Source organism: Enoplosus armatus, chromosome 20, assembly GCF_043641665.1.
Source record: "Enoplosus armatus isolate fEnoArm2 chromosome 20, fEnoArm2.hap1, whole genome shotgun sequence".
Lineage (NCBI taxonomy): Eukaryota > Metazoa > Chordata > Actinopteri > Centrarchiformes > Enoplosidae > Enoplosus > Enoplosus armatus.
The window spans coordinates 8,877,435-8,891,673 of NC_092199.1; the positions used below are offsets into that span (position 1 = coordinate 8,877,435).

General features: G+C 40.1%; 1 protein-coding gene across 1 annotated transcript in view; it reads left to right on the plus strand.

Moving 5' to 3' along the window:
* Positions 1-3,799: 3,799 nt before the first annotated feature.
* LOC139303516 (zinc finger protein 385B-like) overlaps positions 3,800-14,239 on the plus strand; it is a 38,850-nt gene continuing 28,410 nt past the window's right edge. The window contains exon 1 of the mRNA XM_070927358.1: positions 3,800-4,088. Within this exon, the coding sequence (XP_070783459.1) occupies positions 3,800-4,088 (289 nt within the window). The remainder of the gene's footprint in view (positions 4,089-14,239) is intronic.

Sequence of the window (14,239 nt, forward strand, 5' to 3'; positions counted from 1 at the left end):
GTTTCATCATAGAAGTGGTAGAAATGCAACCTGCAGTGTTTGAGTTAGTTTTTCACTTTGCAGTCTGCTGTGAGTTTTGTTGACGTCAGACAAATAACAAGTGTGCGTGCTGCCTAATGCTTGTAGATCACGATGAAATCACATGCAAAATGGCAACAACACTTCCTTTTTTTTGTTCATTATAATCATTGAAAGAACAAACAAAAAATCCTGCACACTATCAATCACTTGTTCTCTCTTCAGTCATAAAGGGAGTGCAAGTGATTGTCAGTGTGGATTTCTCGATTTTGTAAATTCACAGTCAGATTTTATGGCTTTCAGGAGTGTAAGAACTTGTAAGTGTTCATTATAAACAAAAAGTACATCAATCCCTGTGTGACACTTCAATTTCATGCCTGTATATCACAGTTAAGCTAAATACTTTGCATTACACCCTGAAGGGCTCAACAGCAACACTAAAAGTTAATTTACTGCAATAAAGAAATATGTTTACTCTAACTGACAACTAAATGCACTTCCAGCTGCAGGTTGCAGGTGCCACAGCTTCATCTGTGCAGCGCCAGTAACTTTAGCCATTTGGTCCGCAGCAGAGGATTGGGCTGTTCCCAGCTGCCCACTCAGAGGACAGGCAGGCAGAGAGGACAGCAGAAACCAGCAGCTGCTGTTTAAAGTTGTTTTGTAATGAAGCTGTCAGGTGCCAACTCCAGCTGACCACATAAACATGAGTGAGTGGAGCAGCTTGGGTGGTTCCAGTGTGATGGAGGGTTTACTCCTCGACTGGTGGCATCAGTGCACCGTATTAGACATTAGTCAACGCGAGCATGTGAGCAGTGCTTTACAGTGCCTTACAGTGCCAGTACTTTAAGCAGCAGCCTGAAGAGAAAGCACATTCAATGTTTAGATAAATAACCATCTAGGGTCCTATTAATTATAAGATGATCATTTGCAAACACATTTTTTCAAGAAAAAAGGGGAAAAATGTTGTTTACATTTGACAGTGAGAAGTCACAAATAATAAAATGTTAAAAAAAAAAGCAAAGAAGGCCAGCACGTTAACACAGAATTACTAGTTAAGTTTACTTTATGTTGCTAATTAGACTTTACTTATCAGATATATAGACTTCTGCAAAAACTACATGCCCACCTGCATCCATATACACCACAGGATCTGACATATGTCTACAGTACATCTATAAGATATAGTAAATATAAGGTAATATATTCACAGATATTAGTCATACTGTATGTGCTGGCATGCTATTTTAACACCTGTATGGTTTGATATCGGTTTGTCATTGAGAAAGCACTAAAAAAGGGTGTAAAATGTTTAATATATTTATATTTATTTTGTATTTGTTCATGTTTTTTATTGTTATATTTCCTGTACATTTATTTATTTATCGGCAGTACACTCACAGTTTCTGTACCCACTTTTTCCAGAGCTTTCAACCACATCTCACTGTCTCTGTCAGCAAATGGAGTTTGTATTGTTGTCATCAACTTAAGAATGGACGAGAATTCACTTTTGTTCTCATGTCTAGATACTGTTTACGAGGAATAAATAAAATCTGGTTAATCTAGGAAATCATGGTGTTCATTTAGTTTATTTTTCACTTATAGGGGACCATACATACTAATCAACGTTAAAACATTGTTATCCTTTGCATGTGCTGTGGTGACTTCAACAGCTAATTTGCAATAATCCCACAACACACTAAAAAAGAGACAAAACAGATAAAACACATTTCAGGACAGCCTGAAAAGATGAGTAAACTGACTTGCGGTAGATTTACTGTCCATTTCATCCCTGAATAGAAGGACCTTGTCGATGCAAACTACCTTAAAGTGAGTTAGACGGCCCACACCTCCCTCTGACTGACCCTGCTGTCTGCTCATCAGTACTGTTCTGAGATGGCAGACCATTCACTGACCAATCACTTTGGATTCAAGAGCAGAAAGTCTGAGCTCGTATCCAGCAGTTATCTGACAGAAGTGAGACGCAGTTTGTACCTCAGACAGACGGAGAGCTACAGCAGCAGCAGCAGCAGCATATTTCTGCTTTGGCCTGCGGCTTGTTTGGGCAGGAAAACAATCAATGTGATTGTAAAAATTAGTTGTACCTACATTCATTCAACAGTAATGAGTAAAAAATAGTAGTACTGGCCAGTTGATCAACTGAGAGTTAAATTTATTACAAAAAAGCTATTTAAGACATCAACTTGGGCTCCGCGCAGATTGAAAACGTGGACTTTCTGTCAAAGAACAGAACAGCCGATGAAATTATGAAAATCCACGGCCGCCAATGAACTCAAGCAACCTAAATAGTTTGGAGTCTGAAGTGTGGCACTGGAATAATTTCTGTTGTGTTTAATAAAGCTGCCGTTACTACGAGCGGATATTGTTTCGCAAGATCAGATATTCATAGATACTGATTCAGTACCAACATTTGTTGTTGCATAGAAACGTAATCTCTAGGAGACAGCGTTGTTTTATTTTATGATTAAAACAACGTGTTGCCGAACCTGTCAAACATTTAAATGCATATTGTATTGTGAGAAAGCATCGTAGCACCTCTGCCAGTGGTGTGTGCTGTTATGTTGGGCTGATCTGGGTCAAACCCCTGTGCTGCTTTTATGTCCCCGGCTTTTTGAGATTGTGATGGGCATTTTTCACTATTTTCTGACACTCTGTGTGTTTTAGTGTGTTTGTTGTGGTCAAGGTTATAGGGTGAACACCTGGTTGTGTTGCAACACATTGCCATCTTCAGCAGCAGTTACTAATGTCTCTATCCACTGCCAGACTGTAGTGCAACATCCTTCATATAATCATGGTGATGGGCTGCAGCTTTGAAGTCCATGTTGCTGGTCGAAGGCTGATTGATTCCAGCGAACACATTTCCATTTCACTTTCATCTCTCCACCAGTCAAATTGAATTTTTAGAACAGCAAAGATTTTCACAAATGATGGTTTCTCTCTGGTGGGGGTGCGTTCAGCGAGGTGGAGGATAAAACGTCCAACACCATGAGGGCTTAATTGATGCCATTATCATATGAACAGCACCAAAACAAAGAATTCAGTTAGACTTTGGGTGACATTTCCACATTCACGTTTAGCTGTGGCTTGATCTATGCCGTCAGTCTGCCACAATCGCTCAGCCTTTACAGGTATGAAGGCTGTGTGCTCTCACAAAGAAGCATGTTGCTTTGTGTCCCCCGGGGAATCGGCTTTTATTATCTGATAAATAGAGAGAAGCTGGAGCAAGATACTTATCTACAGACTGTACATGTCTCTGTTGTAATGCTGTGATGTGTGCCAGAGATAGGCCATTCTATTCAGATAATGCTTGTTTAAGGGTTATACTAGAAAAGAAGTGGATTGTGCGACGTGTTGTCAGGAATCAAAAGTGTTTCATTCAAGCTCTTTAATGAGATGTCAAAGATTTTTCAACACGTGCATTTGGATGTATTGAAATTTGTACCTGCTGACAGTGAACTCTTTCAAAGGATGTAGATGAATTCAAATGATAAGCATCCTTTGTCTGCCTATGAAATCTCTGTTTGGTACAATGAAATATCAGGCATTATAATGGTGGAGCACATAAAATTGTTGAAGCACGCACTAAAGAAAAAGACCTTTAATACTCTGCTCTGAATGGAGTCATGTTGCTCTGTTGCCCCCCTGTGGAGGCTTTAACAACACACATCCCGCACATTTTGAATGAAACATGGGGACAATATTGTTTCTGCTTCACATGAATTTTCAACACTTATGATGAATGACCTTTTTTTTTTCTCCAGATATGAAGCGCCCAAAGAGCCCCGACTGGCTGGACAGCAGCCCTCCTCCCAAGAGTCAGGAGGGACAGGAGGAGGAAGAAGAGGAGGAAGACGAGGAGGAGGAGGAGAGGAGGAGGGTGGCGGCGGCCGTGCACAGGGCCAAACGAGAGCGCCGTCAAGGCAGCAGCGGCAGTGCCACTATGTGCCAGGTGTGCAACATACAGCTGAACTCCAGCGCCCAGGCCCAGATCCACTACAGAGGGAAGACGCACCAGAGGAGGCTGCGCCGGCTGGCAAAGGTTGTCAGCACAGGTAGGGAGGCACTGAGTTTATTTTCTCAATAATTATTTCAAGTTATTATTTATGATTAGAATTGTTTAGCTTAAATGTAGGAGACACCTCAGGACTGCTTTTCAATACTTTACATACACCATATAAATTGAATTTTAAAGTCTCATCAAAACATTTCATCCCATTAATTTGAATGTTTTAATTTTAGACATTTTAGAGATGCCAGTGATTGTTTCTGATGCTGTTTGTATGTACTTGTGTGACTGGCTGGGATTTGTTGCGTGTCTTATCTCTGTGCTGATTCCTTCTGCTGTATTATGGGCTGTTTCTCAAAAGAGGCCACTTTATTAGGTACGTCTGTACAATCTAATGCAATCCAGTACAACAGCTCTGCCATATATTCTAGCTTATAATGGCCAGTTTTTGTTCAAACCTTCCGAGAGGTGTTAATTCTTTTTTAATTCTAATTTATTACTGAGGTCGTAGTTAGTGGTGTCGTTGTGTACTGGTCTGGTACTGGTCATTATATTTTAAATTTACAGGTGATTGTACAGTTGTACATAATAAAGTGGCCACTGAGTTTATATATTCAATACAATCTCTCTGCAGCGAGTTCAATATCAGTGAAGCTCATAATGTCAGTTATTTGACAAAACCACCACTATTGTGTATTTAGGGATCCCAACTCAAGACCCTCATACTAGCTTTTTCCAGATTTTCTAACCACATCACATGGCTCCACCACAGATCCATGGATGTAGTTTTCTCAGTTGTCATGGAGATGGATCTGTTGACGTGAACTCGGTAGCTGTTATGGTTTCCTCCATAGCACTTTGCTGCCAGAAAAGGGTGTTTGTGGTCACTTTTGAGGCTGTAGTTTGCAAAGTTGTTAAATTTTAATATAAAAAGGAATACTGATGAGCTTCAGCAGACATTCACCATTCATAACTGACTTTTCAAAGCAAATTAAGACAACTTGCAGAGACAGAAAGAGGCCAGGAAGTCCCAACATGAATGGACATTTCCCACCGCAGACATTCTGACTTGTCATAGCAGGAGAAGCACAGGTGCAACTAATCACATTAATGATGGCTTCATTATATTTTAACTGTCCCAGTAAGCCATGCCAGTGAGACATCATGCGCAATACCAGAGCCCTGGAACTGGAGCGCCTAAATGGAACAGAGCCATCATTTACGTTATTAATTACACCTGTGCTTTTCATCCGATGACCAGCTAAATTGTCTATTGTTGCTGCTCAAGTCTCAGTGCAACAGTTCAATGAAAATCGTGACACTTCATACTGGAGAGGAACAACATGTAGACCCTCACCAACATTGTCTGAGAGACTCATAACTTTATGTTTACTTGACAACACCACAAACTGCCTCAAAATGGCAGCAGTTTAATCAACAACTCTTACAGTCGGAACAAAAACAGAACATTATGACCTTCTTCAAATTGATGTTTACTGCAGGGCTGTTGTGTTGTCAGTGGTTCTGTAATTTTATCATCCGCAGTATTTTAATCAATTTCTGTTTACAAGTGGTAGTAGCATATGCTGCTTTGTTTCTGAGCCTCATGCTTCTTGGTGCCGGAGTTTGATATTTGAGGAAAATGTGTCCAAAACCTTCAAACATTATAAGTGTGACATGTTACAGTGCATGTACTGGGTCTACTTTTTTTCTGCTGAATAGACAGAATATTTTGCAACTAAATGCTACATAAAAAAGCAAAAATAGATGTTTGGAGACTCCGCAACCTGTCAGGAAAGCTTTGTTTCTCCACTGACTCTGCAAGTTCTGCAAATACAGGCTGTCCAGCAGAAGTTTAGTGTTTTTTTTGGTGGAAAATGTCTTCCAGCAGACTTGGAAACTGTACACTGATACTTTACACACCTTGTTCAGTTAGGTGTTTATTTGTTTTGACTTGAAGTTTTCTCTGCCGCGATCTTGTAAATATCTCACATCTGCAAGGCATGAGGAGGTGTTATGCACTCAGTATATATTTACTATTCCAGAGCAGCGTTTCCAAGTATTTTCTGCACACCTGTTTTGACGAGGGGGCCATTAATCACCTTCACTCAGCGCCACCTGTGTCACTCCGCCACGCTGGCCAGCTCGATCAATCAGTAGTCCGGAAAAAAAGCCTCTAATGAACAACTGGCCAATAAGATGGCACTTTTTTAATTTTGATTTATGAGGCTGTCTCTCTCTGTAGACTTACCACACATATTTAGCTGTTCCAATCTAACACGGCGCATGAAATTAGATTAAAACATCCATTGTTTAATTTCTCCCTCACTTCAACCTCATTTTGTTATCATCAGAATGGTATTGACTTTTTCTGTGTCAGATAATAGCCTTTGCAGATCATCATTCATACTTAAAAGTGTGAGACTGATCCAGAGCATAAGAACAGAATTGGTGTGTGTGTGTGTGTGTGTGTGTGTGTGTGTGTGTGTGTGTGTGTGTGTGTGTGTGTGTGTGTGTGTGTGCGCGTGCATGGTCCCCTACCTTTTGTATTTTTGACTTTCCAGCAACAAACTTTTAGTTCCTGACTCACCGATCAGGTGCTCTGACGTGGCTACAGTATTTTTTTATGGAAATCTGACTCAAAGGCCAACTTTTGTCCAGCTTTTTGGTACGAAAATAGACAATTCGCTTTCTAATGGGTGAAAATAAGAAAATGATGACTCCATATGGGAGGAAACACGTGGCTGTCTAGATCCTCCTCAGTCCTCCAGAGGGAGTTAGCAGAGACGAGAGCTGTCTCTGAAATCACTCCGACACTTATAAATCATCATTACATGAAGTCTCGCACAACTGTCATTTAGCAGAAAGTAGTGTAGAGGCCATAGACATTTCCTACTATATAGTGTATAAATACAGCCAAGATTTTCACTGTGAGGGGAATTAGCCATCCCAGACTGGGTGAAAATGTGAAAAAACAAAGAGAAAATTAACTTTTGTTTTGGTACAGCTACCCATCAGCTATAATAAAGACAGACTGTTTGTCATTTGAGACGTCTTGTAGTTAGAGTTAGTTCATGCTGTCTGCTTAAATAAACCAAAAGTGAAGCCAACAGCCAAAAGAACAGAGTGGTTTACTGAGCAGGCATCTCTGCAACCTACCACTGTCGTATATTTAAAAGGTAATCTCAAGTCTGCTAATTCGGTTTTGTAGGGCATTTTTAGGACTTTTTTTCATTTCGACATGTCACAGTAGGAAAAGCACAGGTGTAAATGATAAAATGAATGATGGTTGAATTCCATTTAGCTGCTTCAGTTTCAGGGTCCTGGGATTGTGAATGCTGACTCACTGGCCCCGTTTGCACCCGGTATTAACATGTGATCTGCATTACGAAACGTTATCTGGACAATGACATCCGGTACATGGGACTTTACATCTACACCTGGTATTTAAATGAGTTCTCATTATCTCGATTGTGTCTGCATTATGATCTTAATATGCAAATTAGTTGGGCAGGGCTGGCAGACTTCACGTCAATAGACACGTCAACAAGATTTGCTAGCTACTGCTACCACTCTAAGAGGTGGAGTTAGGTGACCTTTCAACTTCTTTTCTTCAGAATGTGGTCACGTTGTACGACATGCATTAACACCTGCCTGAGATCTGATCACCTCCAAAAGTGATCTGTCTGATCGGATGGCGTTCTGCAAACATTTACACCTGCATTAATGTGTTTTTCCTTTATCCAGGTAACGTATCCAGATACAGGACAGCATTTTTAATGTTAGGTGTAAATGGGGTGACTGTCACACTGTGGACCGGGTATAAATAGAACAGAGCCATAAATCAAGCATTTCTCGTCTGCACACTGACTGTTTTAAGTCTACTTTATTTGGTCACTTTGCATTTGTAAACTCAGTACAAACTCAAAACCTGCTTAGGTTTAGTTCGTAGTATGGAATGGGGGCACAGCTTATGTCTGATTGCGGATAGCTGTAGCCCATCATTTAGGGCTGTGTTGGCGTATTTGTTTGATTGGAGAGATTTGTTATCTAGAGAAGGAAATGAGTGTCCTGTCTTGCGCCACAATGAACTGAGAAAGCGTGTATGGTCTTTTGAATGTGACCTCCATTCTGCTCCAGTTTGCTGGCAAAACAGCAGGGAGCGATTTATTCAGATGAAATGCTTCCCTTACTGACACATTTCTCTAAAACAAGTGGTGTAGGAAATACTTCCCCACCATAATGAACACTCTTACATATACAGAATTTACTCCTCGGTGGACCGTAGTCGTAATTAACCATAACTGCAAATGTTTTAAGATGCATTTGTTTCCATTTTGATGTCTGTTATTGATGTATTGTTCATCGTTGCATGTTTGTCCTGATGTGCCACGTGTTGAGATTAGACGTGTACATCAACAGCATCAGCACTGACAGAGTTCAAACACCCAACCTGCTGCGGGCCACGGTGTCAGAGCTGCATCTCATCCACTAATTGATTGTTGAGATGAGACTCACTCTCGGGCAGCTTGTGTCAGTCCCTCAGGGTGATGGGCCTCTCGTTCCCCCACACGGGGCACGGAGTGATTTCACACCTGCCATGTTTCAACCAGCTAAATGAACCCTACAGCGTTTGACCCCTTTTTGTTTGGGTTGTTTTGAAATTGACAATACCACAGTCAAATTGAGCAGTGCACCAAACAACTGCCTGGCCTAAAAATAGCCAGGAAATGGTTTATTTGGAGCAAGAAATGCAACTAAACCGCAGACAGGAAAATAGCCTGTAAATTATCCTTTTAGAGATGCAGACTGCCTTATTTTTGCTAGTGTCCTGTACTCCTTTGTCACATTTAGGCCTGCAACTAATGTGTTTTTCATTATTGATTAATATAACCATTTCTTTCTCAGGTAATTGACATCATAAGTGCTTGGAAATCCAAGATGATGTCTTCAAATGTTTTATATTTGAACCTTCCAAAACTTTATGGTATCAGTTTACTATGAAAAGACAAGCTATGACCACAGTGTTTGTCATCTTTGCTTGAAAAATAACTTAAATGGTCAATCAATATCAAAATAATTGCATATTAATTTCAGCTCTAGTTATCAGAACATCTACATCACAATATTTGATACTGGAATGATCATTTTTAACATTTCTGCAGATGTTTTATAAATTGTAAAACTGTGTGCCTACTCACGCATGTTTGTATTTTGTTTAGCAGTGACCTTTTATCAGTGAACCAATAAAAACCATTAAAGTTTCATATCTAACCAACAGAAAAATACTGTGGATCAGTGAACTGTAGAGCAAGATAGAAGGATTTTTTTCATATCCAGCACTAAGCGTCCATTAATGTGGCAGCTGATATACAAGATAACTTTGTCCAAATAACATGACTCATTATTGGATTCAACAACCGTTTTCATGCAGAAAATGGCAGCCAAGCAGATCTTCTGTTAAACCTTGTAAACAAATAGGAAGGAAGACTCCTACACAGATTCACACACATGCCAGATTTTATACTCCGTCTCACAAGCCCATTCTCCCTGTTGCCCATTAGAGAAAAGGAGGACGAGCCAAGTCAATTAAGGTGACTGTTCATATAATTTAGTCTATGCTGCGATGAAACCGGCCTAATAATACTCGTTCCCTTCCCTCCGCTGAACTAGCGTTCCCTTTATTTAGCCTCATGAAGTGATTGCTCAAATGAAAAGAGATTTTTAATAGGGTGGTTCTCAGTGGGTGCCTTTTTGAAAAGGGAACGAACCAAAGCACTTTCCACTTCCTGCACTCCACACTAAGCTTCTGGAGTCGCTTCAGTTCAGTATGATGTGTTTGTGTCATGTGTGTACACTCACATGAAGCGTCATTTCTGATATGTGTGTAATATTTCACAGGGAAATATATATAATATATTATACTTTTTACTCTATTACATTTATCTGACAGCTATAGTTACTAGTTGCTTTTCATGTTAGATTTATATTAACAATATATGATATGTTTATATTTGTGACCTCTTAACTGTCTAATTGGGAGCACAGAAGTCTATGAGTTGTTAACAGTTCCTACACAGAGACATTTCCCCTTCAAACTTCTCAATGTTGTCCAATGATTTTACCGTTAAAGGTAAGTTTTGGTCAGGTAGGAGGTTATATAACTGCAGCTTGGTTGGGGGTAAAAAAATGACTGTGAATCTTTTTCACACACAACTCACACAGTTTGGTGGTTGGTCACTTTGGCTGTTGACGTGTGGTCCTTCTGGCATGGCATTCATTCATTTGAACAACACCATCATGTGACCTTTTTATAAGGAGCTAAACCATTGGAATCGATGGGGTGCAAGTACCTTTTCATTTATCTCCAACAGGATTCGGAGAGGAGAGGAGAGAATGATGTACTGAATGAAGGGTAAATAAAGAGGCCTTTGAAAAGGACAGTCTTAAGAACGCAGAAACATCTATTTGTGAGAGACTTTCTTTTATTCCTCCCCTGTCTCTTCCCACATACACTGTATCTCCAAGACATATATTACATACCTCTTAGAGAGACTGCACATCATTTGGTAATACCTTAGTGATGACATAATGTAATAATAACAAACAAACATGTCTTTGAAGGGATTTCTAGTAGAAGTAAGTCAAAAGCAGCAGGTTTTGCTGTGAAGTCCTGAATAGCGATTATCTTATACGTCTCTACAAAAATTGAGAACACAAACATTTGCCATCAACCTGAATGTCACTCATACAGAGTTAAAAACACGGTCACAGGATTAGCATTATTAAACTCCACTACTTATAGCTAGAAACAGTGGTGTAGTGGTGTCTTAGGTGAATATATTGTGCCTTCTTTTTTCTGAATTATGAGTCATCTACTTTTGATTTTTTCACATTTTGCTGACATTTTCAATGCACAATCTTTACTCATATTTACCTATATTGCAGTATTGCTATTTTCAGGATCTGAATGCTTCTTTCACCATTGATCAGCACAAACTGCCCTGCAATGCCACCAGTGTAACGTCCTTATCTAACATTACGTCCATGTCAGCGTCTCCCTGTGGAGATGTTTCTCCCTCTGAGCTCTTAACTGTTGTCAGTGTTGTTGTTGTCAAACAGTTTTTATATTCGCTTCATATTTATAGTTGTGTTTCCAATATGGAGTGACAGTAAAGTGAAGGGACATTTGTTGCCCGGGTTTGTCCTCAAGACAACGCTTCATCTGAGGCTTGGTGCTGTTTTTACGGGTTTTTTCATGTTGCCTTTGAGGAGGAATTGCCTTAAAGGGTTAAGTCAGAGAACAAAAATCTCTGGTGCGCAGTTAACACCACAGATTACATGAAAGACTGTAACATCCTTGCCTGCAGGCTTATTCACAAGATGTGCACTGATATGTATCTTTGGCTATTTTTAGTTAGTTATACGGTTGGTATATGCCGTATACCCGTGTATACGCAGAACCACACCTCAGGCAAGTTTCAGAGTAACCTAATGTGACTGTACTCGGATTTCCAGTCTTCTTTTGATTTGATTTTTCAAAGTAAGACTGTTCAAACACATCTTAAATCAAACCTGTAAAATAATCAGTCGGTCAGAAAGGTGACTTAAAACATTTCCTGCACCATTTATAACAATTTTGCCACTGAAAGGGAAAATTAAGCCTTTCTTCTTCCTGGAACAAAGTTTCCCCTCACTAATGGAAAATCTCTAAATTTCTCAAAAATGCTCTGCAGATCGCCTTGGCTTAGTGCTTTTCTGAAGGTTGATTTTTTCCTTCTGCTGTACACAAACATACAGTAGATACATGACATCACAAAAACAACCATGAAAGCGGTATGCAGGCATATATGCACACACACACACACACACACACACACACACACACACACATTCTTGCTGAAATATAATGTGTGAGCTGTGAAATAGGACATTTATCAGCTGGAGTTGGTGGTTGGCCTCATTTCATACAGCAGAGGCAGCTTAGCAAAAGCAGCCAGTTTTAAGATGCCACTTGATCCGTCATCAACGGCCATTCTGCACAGTCTTGAAGGCCTGCAGGAAGCTGGAGACGGAGTTGCAAAGGCAGAATGAAAGGGAGTGATGTTGGCGGATTCACTATTTCCCAGTTCGTTGACTCTGGCTGGCAGACACCTGTTTTACAGTGTTCCCTATGGCTGTGTCACCTACAGTGCAGGTCAGAGACGTCTCAGAGATTACCCGGGGAGCTGTACCTGGATTTTAGACTCAGATAAAAGAAGTAAATAGTTCATTTTTGGTGTTCTAGATGGCAGTGCATTGGGGTTGTGTTTGTGAGTCATTATCCACATAGGTAAATAGCAGTATGTTCAGCCAATGTTTAGTAGGTTTAGTAGATGAAAGCATGCTGTGTGTGGCCGACACACAACCGTTCTGCTCGAGGCTGTCTCCCTGCACTTTCATTGCAGCAGCCTGAAATCAAGTGTAAAACTGTCAGGATTTGTCAGTGTTGTGCTTCCACACCACACTTATTCAAGTGGACAAGGAGCCAGCAAGGAGCAACACAGGGCAGACACAAGCAGCCTGTGTGTGTTTGTGTGTGTGTGTCTTGTATAAGACATTTGAGGCCAGGGTTTCAGAGTACAGACTGCGAGAATAATTGTGCTTATTTGAAGTGATTATAGTGACTATGGAACAATGCATTGAAGGCCTGCCCCCCCCCCCCCCCCCCCCACCCCCAGCGACGCATACAAGCCTCTGTGTTGCCTCTACAAATATCTGGCTATGCGTTTTCAAATGCACTGAAACTCTTCCTCTCCTCCTCTTCAGCAACTAAAAGCACATAGCAGTGAATCTCAAAGTTAATGTATAATCTGTAAAGAGGGATTCACATTCCTCATAACAGTTACTTAGATTATTGACGCATTAACATATAAGCAGCAGGCTATTTTTACAACATGTGACAAAGGCCCCCAGCTGGACTTGAACCGGCGACGTCAGCACCTTAATCTGTAAAGTAACAATTAACTACTTGGAATAGCTGTCAAACTCAATTTTTAGTGGTGTAAAAGTACAATATTTCTCTTTGAAATGTAGTGACGTAAGTATAATAATAGTATAACGTCAAAATTGTACTTGAATAAATATGCTTTCCACCACTGTCTACTGGATATATTGAAACGACTCCCCACAATGACCTATCAGATTTTGAGAAATGAGCCAGTGAAGCATTGAGTTGTTGGTCAGCTACTTCAAAGGCAGGCGTCTTCTTTTCTACTGCTGTATATGAATGAAAAATACAACTCTAAAACAACATTAAAAACTGCATCTACAAACTGCAGATCAAGAGTGACTCTTGGCTGGAATATTCTCGCCACGCATCGGATCATTTCCCGATGGTAACACCAAGACCATTGCTGTGGTTTAATACGCTGCAACTCAAAGAGCCATTTGAGGTAAATATCACACAAGAAGCTGTAGAATGATTTATTCAGCTATAAAATGGCCAGTTAGCATCGTGGTGGAGCATGAACCCAGGATCAAACTCTGCTCTGCAGTGTGTCAACAGAGTAATCATCAAAAGATTAGTCAGAAAAATGAGCAAGCTATTAGTAAACAATAATCTCTCCCACCTGCTTATTAAAATAAACACTCTGTTGGAGCTGCATGCTGTTGGTTCCTTAATCTCAAATACTTTAAATTAGCATTGAGTGGGGAAAGAGCTGCACTATCAGTCTGATAAACTTCCATGATTTAGATTTCCTGTGACTCGTTACAGAGTGTTATCTCTACACTGCATGAATTATGTTTATCTTTTTTGGAAGATTGCGGTCTTCTGATAATGTATCCAAAAAAAGAGAAAATGCAAATTAATTCTGCCTTTGCATAAGAAATGCAATATATTTGCATGGCTGGATTAGAGAGATGGCTTTTGCATGGTTATTCTCTCATAATACTTACTTCAACCCTGCACTCTGCAAAATGCTGTTCATACTATCATAAATGGTAAATATAGATAACTCTTGGTTAAAGAAATATCTAATTCTTCAAGGACTATGTGGGTGCTGTGTGTTGGCTAATGACTGGTGAGACCTACATGTACATAACTGCCTCTCAAACTTGATTGTGGGATCTGATGTCCTCTCGCTGTCACTGTCCTCAAAATCACTGTCCTCACTATGAGCAAGAAAAACTCGATCGGGTTCCTTTCGAAGATGT